This window comes from Sinocyclocheilus grahami, unplaced genomic scaffold (genome assembly GCF_001515645.1).
Source record: "Sinocyclocheilus grahami isolate Dianchi unplaced genomic scaffold, SAMN03320097.WGS_v1.1 scaffold356.1, whole genome shotgun sequence".
NCBI classification, from domain to species: domain Eukaryota; kingdom Metazoa; phylum Chordata; class Actinopteri; order Cypriniformes; family Cyprinidae; genus Sinocyclocheilus; species Sinocyclocheilus grahami.
Window position 1 is genome coordinate 274,617 of NW_015505535.1, and position 13,831 is coordinate 288,447.

Here is a 13,831-nt window from a genome sequence, read left to right on the forward strand (position 1 = left end):
CATATTACATTATACCCTAACATTGTTTCATGAAATAATAGTATAATCAAGAAAAGGTATGTTGAACCTTAAACAAAAATGATATAAATCTGACTTGATTGGGAGTTACTATACTAGTAGCCTATGCACCTATTCCTGTGTCAACATTACATATTTAAATGATGTATACAAATGTATAATTTGTTTGAGGAGATGTGGCATTTTTGTGAAATAATCAACACGTTCCCTTAATAAATCTTTAAGGTCTAAATAAATCTTTCAAGTCTAAAAAGTTAATTTGAATGAAAAACATAGACTTAGTACTGCAAAAGGGACCTTAGAAAGAGGAACTACACATGTGTACTTGCCGTCAGTTGCATTCCGGAAGACGCATAGCGGCGGACTTGCACGTTCTTCGGACGTGCAACGCGTTTTACGTTTTGGAGGCTCAGCACTGGAAACGGTGGGTTCTTTTTAATATATTCTTTATTTAAAATGTTAAAACAGAGTAAAGGTCTTATTGTTCACCTCACATATTAAATCTAGATAGCGATGGGGCTCTAAATAAGCCAATAAGCACCTCTGTGTTTACTCGTCACATCATTAGTGAATTGATATGGGTCAGTTCACATCAGTCTTTCTCATCATCAAAACTATCAAGATGTTTTGGCTGAAAACATTGAGAACTCATAACTCATATATATATATATATATATATATATATATATGTGTCTTTTATGTCTGCAGAGCTCATGATTTTTTACATTAAGTATCTCTTGTCTTATCTTGGTTTCTGTAGATGAGCGGGGACTCAGACGGTAATAAAGAGTTCCATGAGCAGCTCCGTTTGCAGCAGCTGTATGGACAGAGGCGAGAGGTTGGAGAAGATCCAAACACATACGTCGACCCAGAAGACGGCACTGTGTATGACTGGGACCATGAAAAGAGAGCATGGTTTCCAAAGGTCTCTCCTTCCCAAACAAAATACTACATTTACTCAATTCTTTTTTCATAACCCGGTCAGAGCTAATTAATAAGTTCTGTATTAAGGTTCACTTGTTATTTGTTTCTTTATAGGTAAATGATGATTTCATCGCAGCATATCAAGCAAACTATGGCTTCAATGAGGAAGGGGCCCCTGATCCAAGTGCTGCGGTCCCTGTCACCGACTTTCTCCCTGCCAAACCAGAGGAGCCCAAGAAACCAGAAGAACCCAAGAAGCTGGAGGAGAGCTCAAACCAGGAAAAAACTAAGGAGGGAGCTCAGAAAGGAGAGAAGAGGAAAGCAGATCCAGGTTAGAAATGATTCATTACCAGTTTTTTTTTGTTTTTGTTTTACCAAGTATTCTAGTTAACAAATAAACATTGTGTGTTGTGTTTTAAAGGATGGTTTGAAGTTGAAAAGGACAAAAACACCAATGTTTATGTGACAGGTAAATAATTTCCCCATTTTTAGATTACAGTAGATTACTATTTGTTTATAATTTTGATATGAAGTTGGTATGATGTTGTAAATACTGGTATGACTCCTTCTACTGGCCATTTCTGTTTTTTAAATCAAAGAGCTGTCAATCCAAAGTTAGGCTCACAAAATGTCTTTCCGTGAATGTGTCTCTCTTCTAGGTCTTCCTCCAGACATAACTCCTGATGAGTTTGTGGAGGTCATGTCCAAATGTGGAATTATCATGTGTGATCCTATCACAGAAGAGTATAAAATCAAGCTCTACAAGGACAAGGACGGAAACCAAAAAGGAGATGGACTTTGCTGCTACCTGAAGGTTGGTCATTGTAATACTACGATCAAGTTTATTTATCCCTTGTGCTGTGCTGAAAATCTTGAATGAAATTGATTGATCATAGGCAACATTGATCTGTGCTTATGCATCTTAGTTTATGAGTAAAAGAGCATTATATGTGGATATTTTTCCAGTGTTTACTCAAAAAAAACAAAAAAAAGATACATAAGCTCAGAGGTCTATATTCAATTAAGCTCCGAAAAGAAATGTAAAACGTGTGCTAATTGAAAGAAAAGAAGTTCACTGCTTAACAAGAAACTGACAAGCTAGCAGTGTAATACCCTGTGTGAGCAAAGTCAGGTTTAGTCCAATTTGATAACATTAACTAGCATTTTCAGGAAGAAAAAAAACCCTCACTGGGTCTAAATGACCAGAACACAACATAAAAGTTATAGATATTCTATATATATATATGTGTAAAATAAAAACACTTACTTTACATTCAATGCTATTTTACTATTATTTATATACTATTAAAATATTTATTAATATTTTTAATTTGATTTTTATGTCCATTTTAAATTTAGTTTTAGTAATTTTGTTATGTGCTTGCTTTTGTTGTTTTTATTTGTATGTTTATATATATACACACATACACATTTCTATTTAGCTTTATTTTTCATTGTAGTAATTTAGTACTTCAAAGTAAACCTATTTTAGTTAGTTGCAACATTATTTTTTATTTCAACTGTATTTTAAATTAACATTGTAATCTCTTTAACACTGTTTACATGTGTGTTTATATAATTTGTAGACCAATGTTTTCATTATTTTATAATTCCTTGCAGAAAGAGTCTGTAGCTCTTGCCGTGCGGCTTTTGGATGAGACAGAGATTCGGGGCTACCAGCTGCATGTGGAAGCAGCGCGATTCGAGCTCAAAGGACAATATGATGCCAGCAAGAAGAAGAAAAAGAACAAAGAATACCGTAAAAAGCTCCAGCAGCAACAAAAGTAAGAACCTGTTCAGACCAGTGGCAGCTCGTGGGTTTTAAAATAGAGGAGGCACACTATTGTATTCTGGTCTGGGATCCCTGCCGATTATTATTATTTGCTTAACCACTTTAAAATGGCGTTTTGGTTGCTTTTAGTCAGAAAACGTTAAGAAAACGACATGCATACAGCAAGATAATATAATTTCACTTACCTGACCTATCACTTGAAGCAAACATCCATCCCTTCTTAAAAGTCTGTTAAAAGAGAGCTGCCTGTTGCAGCTTAGGCTGTTTCCCTAAATTTGTATATATACTGTTTGAATGACAGCTTGGTAAATCTGTTGGCGATCAAATATTCAATATCGCTACTCATAAGTACTTGGTACATTATCAGCGCAGCGGCAGACGTTCAAACTAATATTACGTAATTTACGTCTCTTTGATGATTGGTTGATATCAGAAGTGAGGCTAGCCTCCCTTACGAGGTTTCTTTTCGCAACACTCCTCAGCGCTGAAAGTGAACACTCGATGGTGATTGGCTCATTTTTTTTTACCAACGGAGGCACGAGAGCTCACCTGTCCCTCGGCCTCCCCCTACCCTTCTATATCATTAGCGGTTGTAATTACATCAGCAGATTCGGCACATTTGCAATAGAAAAGCGGCGCTTCCACGTTATGGTATTACAGCTGTGAAATTACAAACAAAAAATACACATTCTGAGACATGAACTGAAATTAATTATGATTTTTATTATCATTAAATCGTCGTCCTCCCATTTTCACCTCAAAATTATGGGGAAGCTGTGCCTCCCCTGACGAGCCGCCACTGGTTCAGACTGACTCCTGCAGCTCTATATAGTTGATTCGGACGCATTGTGCAACAATGCTCGGCCTAATCACCATATTTCTTGTGTTGCTGTAGTTATGACTGATATTTTTGGAATTTATAATTAACAGGCAGCTGGACTGGAGGCCGCAGAAAGTTGCGGAAACTCGAAAAAGGCATGAAAAAGTCATCATCATCCAAAACATGTTTCATCCCAGTGACTTTGAGGCAAGAGTTAATCACAAAACACGCTGACACACCCACAAACACACTGGAACATACTACAGATGATAGTGAATAGATGAACATTTTGTTGGCAACACGCTGAATGCCGTCTGCATAAAAAAAGTGTCTTCTGACAGAGCTTTTGTCAAATATCTTTTGCTGCAGCTTAAACCAGACCTACAGAATTTCTTTTTACAGTTCAGAATAACTTCATGATTTATGAAGTTAATTACAATAATGCTCTTGATTAGCAACAGTTTAGAGATATGGCATTGTTTAGTTTCTCTGTCGCAGCGATGAACATCTCACAGCTTGTCGGTCTGCATTCCTGAAGTAGGTGCAACCTAAAGGGTCAGATGAGAGCAGGAATGCTGGTGTGAATCTGCAGTTCACACATCGTCTTGATTTCTATGACTATTAATTGTTTAATGAATGAGACTGATACTTAAATTGCTACATGCATGAGATAAACTGCATACAGTACACACTATCATTCAAACGTTTGGAGTAAGTAAGGTTTATTTTTACAATGTTAATATTTTAACTTGACAAATAGACTCAACTCCGCAATTAAATGCTGTTTCTATGCATCAAAGAATTTATGAGAAAATGTTTATGGTTTCCACAAAAATATTAAGCAGCACTACTCTTTTAAGCATTGATAATAAGAGATGTTTCTTGAGAATTAAATCAGCTTATTAGAATGATATCTGAAGGCTCATGTGACACTATAGACTAGTGCAATGATTCAAATTGTAATTGTAATAATTTTTCACAATGTTACTGTTTTTATTGTATTTGCTATATTTTTGATTAAATGAATGCAGCCTTGGAGAGCATAAGAGACTAATAACTTTAAAAACCTTACCAGCCCCTTAAACAGTAGCGTACTAACTAGAATAATACATTTAACACAAGTATTAAAGTGCCCCTTTTATGGATTTTTGAAAATTACTTGTCATGCAGTGTGTAACGCAGCTCTAAATCAATGAAAACATCCTGCAAAGTTTTAAATCTGAAAGTGCACCGTGTATAAAGTTATTGTCTCTCAAAAGAAAGAGTCGACTCTGAATCATTGAAACGAGTCGTTTTTAAAACGAATCCCAAGCCGTTTCATGTTGATGTCAACATGAAACATTAGCATATTGCCCGCACACACGGTCTTTTCGTGTTGGTATGAATGAAAATGCAAATTCATTCTTTGCCAATAGGTGCCGCTTTTGGAGCGGTAAAAGTAGCAGTTTCTCCGGTAAAGCTGTACACAAAGCAGCACTGGCTCACAAACGCTGCTTTATCAAGCATTACAGGCATGATGCAATGGAAATGAGACCAATCGGACCAATCACCGCAGATTAGCATTAAGCAAAGGAAGTGGGGGGGTTCTTCAAAGTTGCTATCCTTTGCTAGATTTCAGCTCTGTGCACTCTGGACATTCAAAAATCAGTCAAACCTCATCCATTTCATTTTTTTTTATATATATTTTTTTATTTTAGTACCAGTTAGGCACAATTTATATTTTGTCAACAAAGTTAATTTCAATCGTTTAACCATAAGCCTTTAAATAAATTTTTTGGGTCACACTTTATTTTACAATTCTCACTACTAACAAATCCTCGACTAAGACTTTTGCTTCAGACTCCTAATCTGCTGCGTATTAATAGTTAGTAAGGTAGTTGTTAAGTTTAGGTATTGGGTAGGATTAGGGATGTACAATATGGTCATGCAGAATATGTGCTTTATAAGTATTAATGAACAGCCAATACGTTAATAATAGGCATGTTAATAAGTAGCTAGTTTAATAGTGAGAATTGGTCCATATACTAAAGTGTTACCAGTTTAGTTTTTTTTTTTTTTTTTTTTTTTTTTTAATTAATGAGCAATATAAATTAAGTCAAATGTGTTCATACTTTTGATTGACAATGTGTTGAAGAGCTGCACCCTATGTCTCATGCAGGAGGATCCGTTGGTTCTGAATGAGTACAGAGATGATCTACGGACAGAATGTGAGAAATTTGGGCAAGTGAAGAAGGTCATCATCTTTGATGTAAGTCCTCTCCTGTCCACAATTAATATAATACAACTTAGTTGTATTTAAAGTCAATGACCATTCAAATGTCTCTCTCTCTCTCTGTCATTTCTAACACTATTCTCTTTGCTTTTTCCATGGAAATCAGAGGCACCCTGATGGAGTGGCATCCGTGGCTTTTAAAGAACCTGAAGAGGCGGACGTGTGTCAGGCGGCTCTGAATGGACGCTGGTTTGGTGGGAAGAAACTATCAGCACAGCTGTGGGATGGTGTAACTGACTACCAGGTAAAATACTTGGCCTATTTAAAGCCATCATGATTTGCTGTTTGCAAGCCATTTTACTTCCTCAATCTGATATCTGAATGAAATGGGATGTTTGAAGAGAGAAAATGTAGAGAGGGACATTAGTTTATCAATCAGGAATTTGCTGAATCATGTAATGTGTGTGTTACTGAATGCAGGTTTGCCAAAACAGTCCCTAAGTAGCTATTTGGCTGTTGTTTAACACTATTCAGTAGTTTTATGGGGAAAAGGAAAGTTATTACATTTGAGTAAAAAAAAAAAACATGCTAGGCAGACTCTCCCAACAAAATGATTAAAATTGATAATTTCTGTTCTCCTCTGCTTATTTTTCTTTGTCTCACATTTTGGCTCTGGTCACCCAGGTTGAGGAAACCTCCCGAGAACGAGAAGAGAGACTGAAAGCCTGGGGTTCTTTCCTGAGTAACGAGAGTGCGTCTGCTGAAGCTAAAGCAGACCCCTCAAAAGCAGCTGAACAACAAAATTCCAGCACACAAGAAGCAGCAGAACAGACTCGACAGGAGGAACATGCAAACGAAAGCACCGCAAAACCACAGGAGGGGAAAGATGAGAAGGAGGAGGAGGAGGAGGAGGAGGAAGGAGGAGTAGCGTCGACCGATAGCAGTTTAGCAGGAAGTGATAATGAGGATGCGTAGATGTTGAGAGAAAAGAGGACTTGTTTAATGTCTCTTGCTAAAACATCTTCACACTAATTTACAGTGTTTTCTTTTAATTGTTTATTCCCATGACATGTCTGCATTTCACCATACCCCCCACCGTCCTTTATGCTAATGTGTGTCAATTTGAACATGTTAATAGTTTTATAGTAAAAACATTTTGTGACCTCGTCATTGTTTCTTGCTTTCATGAAAAAGATGTTCACTCGTAACGTCGCTGACTAACAAGATCTTTGGTTTATATGGGAACAAAAAACAAGCAGTTTCCTTAAGTGTAGTTCCATGTAAGCCAAATGACATCTGTGGTTTTATCTGTTTGAGAGACCTTGTTCAACTTGCTCGGGTGCATTTTTCAGTGCACAAGTAAAGAAGAGCACCTCCAGCACGTAGTATCACATTCGTTTTGTTTTAGTATGATCGGTGGCTGGATGTTGGCTGGATTCAGTTTGGTAAGCAGTTTGGGGTTTTGAATTTATTTGTGAATGCAATTAAAATCCTGTTTCAATTTGAGAAAAGAGTGCTTGAAGTTTAAGTAGGAGCAGTATAACTTATTTCACTTATTTAGAAGTGTGGATTACATTTTTTGACTTTTTACCTGTTTTTTGTTATATGTTTATTTCTAGAATAAATAAGAGCTTATTTCTATGAATTATAATTATTATAATTAATTTAGTTTTCTCCCTCAAGGATTTTGTATAGCCAGTTTTGAAGATTTTCCTTTTAAGCATTTTTGTTGGATGAGTTTTAAATATGAATAAACTGCACTGCCATCTCAAGCTACATTCATAAATTGTAGTATACACTACTTCTTATCTTTTGGGGTTGGTTGGGTTGGTTTAATGTTGTTGAGAGAAGTATTTTATGCTCACCAAGGCTACGGGTAATGTGAAATACATGCAATACAATTTAAATAAGCGTTTTCTATTGTAATATATTTGAAAATGTAGATCATTCCTGTGAATTTTCAGCAGTCATTTCTCAAATATTCAGTGTCACATGATACTTCAGAAATTATTCTAATATGCAGATTCGGTGCATAAGAAGCATTGCTATTAATGTTGAAAACCGTTGTGCTTAATATTTGTGAAAAACAAAATGTTTACAGTTTAATAATACCATCCTTGTACTCAAGGTTGTGAAATTACAAATGCTTGAAAAAATGTAGTGCTAATATTTATATACATTTAATTGTTTAGTGTCTTGCAGAAAATCATTGTATTAGGATTAATGTTGTAAGATACATAAGATAAAGTGTTAATGAGAAATCTTTGATGTTCTTCGAGAGTTCACTCCTTCAAAGAATTGTGTTATGACAGTGTTTCCTATTTTATTTATTTTAATGTATAGGATAGTAAATTGCTTTTCAATGTAAAATATGAGAGAGAATAAAGACAAAATGTAAAATAACCCATCTATGTTGTATTCCTAAGTCAGGATGATGGCGGACAGAGTGTTAAAGCACTCAGATGAGTGTAAAGATCCTCCTCAGCTCTTTACATACTATCAAGGTGACATCAACACTGCAGTGGATGAACACTTCTTCCGTGCCCTGAATAAAGCAACCACACCAAAAGACCTCAGTACTAAAGCCAAGGACAGCAATAGGATTCCCAAATCTGGTGCGTTAATGTGCATCCATCTATCTATCTATCTATCTATCTATCTATCTATCTATCTATCTATCTATCTATCTAATGCGTTTCTTGTCCCAGATGTTCCCTCATCATCATGGGCTTATTCTGGTCTAACATGGTCTAAGTCCACACACTCTTCCGGCTCCTCAAAGCTGGCCCAGTTGATAACCATGCAACCTCCACCTCCATCCCAGGGAGTTATTGTGAATCCTTCAGTACTGTCACCATCATCATCATCATCATCATCCTCCTCCTCGTCCCTCTGGCCATGTCCACCCAGACAGGGCACAGCCTTCGAACTGCCTCAAATACTCTACCAACAGCCCATGGCTGCTGAGAGCAGTGCCAGCTCTTATCTGAACCTGTTACAAATGGATCAGCCAACAGGGGGCATCATGATCTCGCCCTTCTCAAAATCAGAAACCAGACCAGAGTGGAATTCTGGGACGGCCTTTAAGGATGGAAGCAGGATCGGCCTAGATTCAGGTAATCATGCCATTGCTAACTGTTTGTGCAAAAATGTATTTAATGCAAGTGCAAGGAAATCAATTAATTGTTCAGTAAAGAATAATGAACAGTCAGCTAGTAATTAACACAAACCAAGACAAGGTGATCAGACTATTATCCTGAAGGGGTTTGAAATGAGAGAGTGTTGAGTCCGTGGTGTGATACGGGAGATTTGTAATAATCTGATGAACAGTATTTGCCATGGACACCCGCTACATGCTGCGATTGACCAATCAGAATCCAATATTCCATAGAATTCACATACTTGGAGCTTCTTCGCGACAGTTAAAAAAAGTGCGTTCTATTTAATATAAAGTCATCTATTTAGAGGGCTAGTTCACCCACAGATGAAAATTCTGTCATAATTTACTCACCCTCAAGTTGTTCCAAACCTGTGAGTTTCTTTTAGATTGAACATAAAAGAACATACTTCGAAGAATGTGGGTTAGATAGTTGCTGGTCACCATTGACTTCCATAGTATGGGAAAATACTATAGAATGTTGGGGACCAAAAACCCCAACCCCAATGTTTGTGGTTACCCACATTTTTCAAAATATCTTCTTTCGTGTTCAGCAGAAGAAAGGTTTGGAACAACTTGAGGGTGAGTAAATGATGACAGAATTTGCATTTGTGGGTGAACTATCTCTTTAAGTCAAGTAATAAGTCATCCAGACACGTTTTGTCTACTGTTTTATGAAAACTGTGAAATGGGACATACTATTCTTTTCACATACACATTCTGTTTCGCCTACATATAGAAGGGAAGTATGCATATTCGGAATGCAGACTGACTTGCAGTGCATAAATGAAGTGTTTGTTTAGGTGGTGATAAATTATTTATTTGTGATCATCTTGTGTTTTTCAGGTGTGCCTGTGTCAGAAATCAGTAAGGATTTGTACTGGTATTGAAGAAGTGATTTCTGGCTCTATGACGAAAATATATTTTCAGCACAAGACTGTCTGTGTTTGCATTATTATGTAAGCTTAAGAATGCTGTGGTTTTTGGTCATCTGGAAGAGTGACTCAAACCATTATATTCATGTTGTCAGACATTCCTCAGCAACGAATGGCAGGTAATTGCTTGATTTAGCCGTGAGCATGTACAGTACATAAGCTATCTTGTAGTAGGTCATAAGTGAGAATACCTGACTGGAAAGAGTTCACTTCTCTTAGCTTTTTAATGGGTGAATGAGGTTTAAAGTCTATTTATATGATTTGTAATACATTTATAGTTTTACCAAACTTTCTTTGTGTATAGTATTCTGTGTTTTGAACATTAATATTATTACTATAGACCATAATTTTCCCAATGCAAAAACGATATAGTCATTTGTTAAGAAATATATTCATTAAAGTTACTTTTTAAATGAAACTTTTCTCTTTCATACCTTGAGGGATGAACAACCCTTCAAAACCTCATCAACAAGTGTGTCAACTCTCTAGATCAGGTTACACAGAAGGCCAAGTAAAGCTGATGCAATGGTAAAAGTGAACTCACATGAGCAAACCAAAAATAAATTTCTTTAAAACTGTTCAAATGATGTTGGACTTCATCTTTACAAACCTGTTTGCAAAACCTGCTTTACACTTTTTCCCCCAAGCAGTGATGTATTTCCCAGTGATTGTCACAAGCCCTCACTTTTGATGTATGAGTATGACAAAACAGCTAAAGGCTTTGCACAATGATGAGTTTCCTCAATTATTTTCAAGAACAGTATACAATAGTCTATTTTCAGTATGAATAGACAGGTGACCCTTTGTTTAATAAATCCTACATGAACATTGTCCTTTTGTACATACTTTACACATTTAGACATTTGATTTTCAGCAGGTTTGCAGTTATACATTTTAATTTTTCTTTTTGTTTTTCATTTACACTTTATATTAATTAAATTTTTAGGATTTTTATTTCAACTCCTTGACTATCTGTTGTTCATTGGCATGTCTTTCAGCTTGTTTACTTCAGAGATTTTTAAAGACAATTACAAAATTATAAAGAAAAAAGTCAAATGCATTCTGTATCTCCTGCTCAAAGCATTGATTTGCATTAAAGGAGACATTTCTTTGAGGCTAAAGACTCAACTGTACGTCAAGACTGCCCACACATCTCTGCAAACTAACGTCACGTGCCTCTGATTAAAAGTTCAGAAGTGGGAGACAGTGTCTGCTGAGCAACGGTGCCAAAGGGGGATTTGTCTCCCACTCAGTCATTCACAGATATATGAGATCCCCACACCACAGGTGTCCTCCTACATGCTTAGCTTCAACAGCACTCCCCGCTGTACATGTATTCAGGGGATGTGGGGTATGAACATGCACGTGAGGATGACTTTTCACACTCTCTTACTCCCACATTTCAACAAAACAGTTATTACTGCTAATAACACTTTGGGAGACTCTTTAGGAGAAGAAAGTCACAGGCTGCCCACAAACCTTAAAGCGGCATAACTATGCACAGAGAGCCACTAAATGCAACTTCTGCTAATTTTTCAAAAATTAGAGCAAAATGATAAATAATTTATCTTAGGTCAGCATATTAATAGCTTCATATGTACTGGGAAACATACTAGATAGACTCAAGTTGTCCTGTGTTTTAAATTACAAATAAATATGAATAAACATAATTTTTTACATAAATATAAATATAAATGTAATATTTTTATTTTTATTACAGTTATTTAATATATATTTAATAATATACATGTTTTATATATATATATATTAAATTTTTTGCAAATTCATAATGTTAACATTTAATTAAACGGTTATTTAATTATTAAATCATTAAATAGACCATATGAGAGGTTGTTTAACGGCAGGTTCTGTTGTGACAACTTACCACATATAGAATGGCAGGGCATTTTATCACAAAATATCAGTGTTCAGTGAGCTGCACAATTTTTCCCTGGCATTAATTTTGGAAATGTTTTCTACTATTCAGAAATTAAATTAAAATCAATAAGAAATACACACCAGTGTGACATGGCTTCAGAATGAGAAACCTTGTAGGAACTGGAGGCTTTTTAAATCTCTTGGGTTCAATCAGTAGATCATAGACCCAACTCACTGATTGCTGCATGTTCTTTCTTCATGTACTTTTCTCTTTCCCATCTTCCTCTCACATCCGCAGAGTGTATTTGTGAATGAGAAGATGAGATTTGAGATGTTCTCAGAGCATTTGCCCTAGTTCAATAAAGATTTAAATGAAAGCTAAATTAAAAGATCTTTTCATTTGGTTAAACTGTTAGCAGTAATCTCAAGCATGCTTCAAGAAACTTCTGTTTGAGCTCAGTTTGTCATTTTTTAGTGATTAAAATAAGCATTAAATGACTTTCTTAACCTTTTTTACTCACGTAATTTGACGTTACTCGAAGTCTGAGTGAAACAGGCTATTCAGTGTGCAGGCCAGAATGCAATTATAATTATCCACAGGAACTTGGTTTAAGAAAGTAAATACAGGGTCAGTTTTATGGCTGACTGAATAATGTGGAATGCACTTCTCATCTGTAGATCACTGCAAAAAGGAGTTCATTATATTGGACCAGATGGTAGAACTTGTCATTTTAGCAAGCTTACTATTCGATTATTGATGCCTTGGCACATTTTAAGTTCTCTCCCATCTGCCCTAATTTTCCTGCTCTCTTGTGAAGTAAATAAATCAGGTTGATGCCAAAATATGAGGACAACAGGGGCACATTGAGTCTAAATCTGTCATGTGTGATATTCAGCAATTTGAGGAACAACCATGAGAAACACTATGCACACTCACTTTGTTGCAGTTATTTAATTGCTGAATTACAAACTGAAGAAATAGGCAATGTGGATTCTGAAAACATTAACACTTAAAGGAAGAACCAAATGGAAGGGTGCCCAAATGTTTCATTACTTTTACTGTAATATATTTTCAAACTGTTTAATTGAGCAAACAGCCAGTGCAGTTCAATTAGTTTTCCTCAAACAAATGGACTTTGAAGCCACATATTTCTAATCACCAATGTCTGAAACCTCTGTAGATGTTTGAGACATTCTCATATGTCAGTTTTTATTAATAGTTCCTCTCTAAATAGATATCAAAAGACCCTCCACCTCATCAAATGGTGTATGGGCATATGGGTATTGTGGCAAGCCATTTTCATTTTAATTCATTTAACTAATAACTACTTTTACATTACTCATTTTTATTTTTAAAATAAAATACAGACTAATATCTATTTTAGTTTCACTGACTTAAATTAAATATTCCGATAGTTACTAATATCTTACCATTATACATGGGTGTAAAATACGCGTGGGACATGTCCCCCCACATTTAATAAAACGTAAATTTGTCCCCCGCACTTTTTCAGGCAAGTGCACACCCATAGAGGTTTTCAGGGGCCAGTGTGAATAAATCTGGATTTAAACTCAAAGAGAAAAGATAACCTGTGCATGACCTGGCATTTTATTCATATCCAAAATGAGGAGATGTGAACATTACGGAGCACTGAACACTCTCATGCAGTGACTGTTTCATTCACACTCGAAGTTGGAGGGCGCTCTTGTGCAGAAAGTCCAAAACGGATTATAAGTAATAATTTATGACGTGCTGAATCGAGCTATTGCTGTGGCTAAGCTGAATAAAAAACTTGAAGACAATACATGCACAATTGTGACACTATATGGATTATGTGTGCTCTTCAAGTCATCGCCAAGTTATGAACAAAGTATCTTAATAATGCAGTGCTTGACATATCATTTATTACAGTAGCCTATAGAAACTATACATTTTCTGCCTTATTCTGTGATAAAAATTAAAAAAGTGTAGTATATGAACAAATCATAAAATTGCCAATAGGAAAATATAGAAAAAATATTACAGAATACAAATTATTTGTAATTGTCCAGTAGTGTATTTGATTTCTAAGCCAGCCAATTTTTTTAAAATCCT

General features: G+C 35.8%; 2 protein-coding genes across 3 annotated transcripts; both read left to right on the forward strand.

Moving 5' to 3' along the window:
* The first annotated feature begins 338 nt into the window (after positions 1–338).
* Positions 339–6,888, forward strand: htatsf1 (HIV-1 Tat specific factor 1). Its single transcript, XM_016229672.1, has 10 exons — positions 339–442; positions 779–943; positions 1,057–1,273; positions 1,364–1,411; positions 1,602–1,756; positions 2,563–2,726; positions 3,665–3,761; positions 5,713–5,802; positions 5,933–6,070; positions 6,451–6,888. Exons 2-10 carry the CDS (start codon positions 779–781, stop codon positions 6,739–6,741), a joined length of 1,365 nt encoding a protein of 454 aa, XP_016085158.1. The 5' UTR covers positions 339–442; the 3' UTR covers positions 6,742–6,888.
* A 124-nt stretch (positions 6,889–7,012) lies between these two features.
* On the forward strand, positions 7,013–10,402 carry LOC107548852 (transcription cofactor vestigial-like protein 1). Of its 2 annotated transcripts, none has more exons than XM_016229673.1 (4): positions 7,013–7,211; positions 8,193–8,381; positions 8,475–8,882; positions 9,770–10,402. In XM_016229673.1, the coding sequence occupies exons 2-4, from the start codon at positions 8,198–8,200 to the stop codon at positions 9,811–9,813; spliced, it is 636 nt and encodes a 211-aa protein (XP_016085159.1). In that variant the 5' UTR covers positions 7,013–7,211; positions 8,193–8,197; the 3' UTR covers positions 9,814–10,402. The 2 variants fall into 2 exon arrangements, with proteins under 2 accessions (XP_016085159.1, XP_016085160.1); XM_016229674.1 differs by having other exon boundaries at positions 8,197–8,381.
* Positions 10,403–13,831: the final 3,429 nt, after the last annotated feature.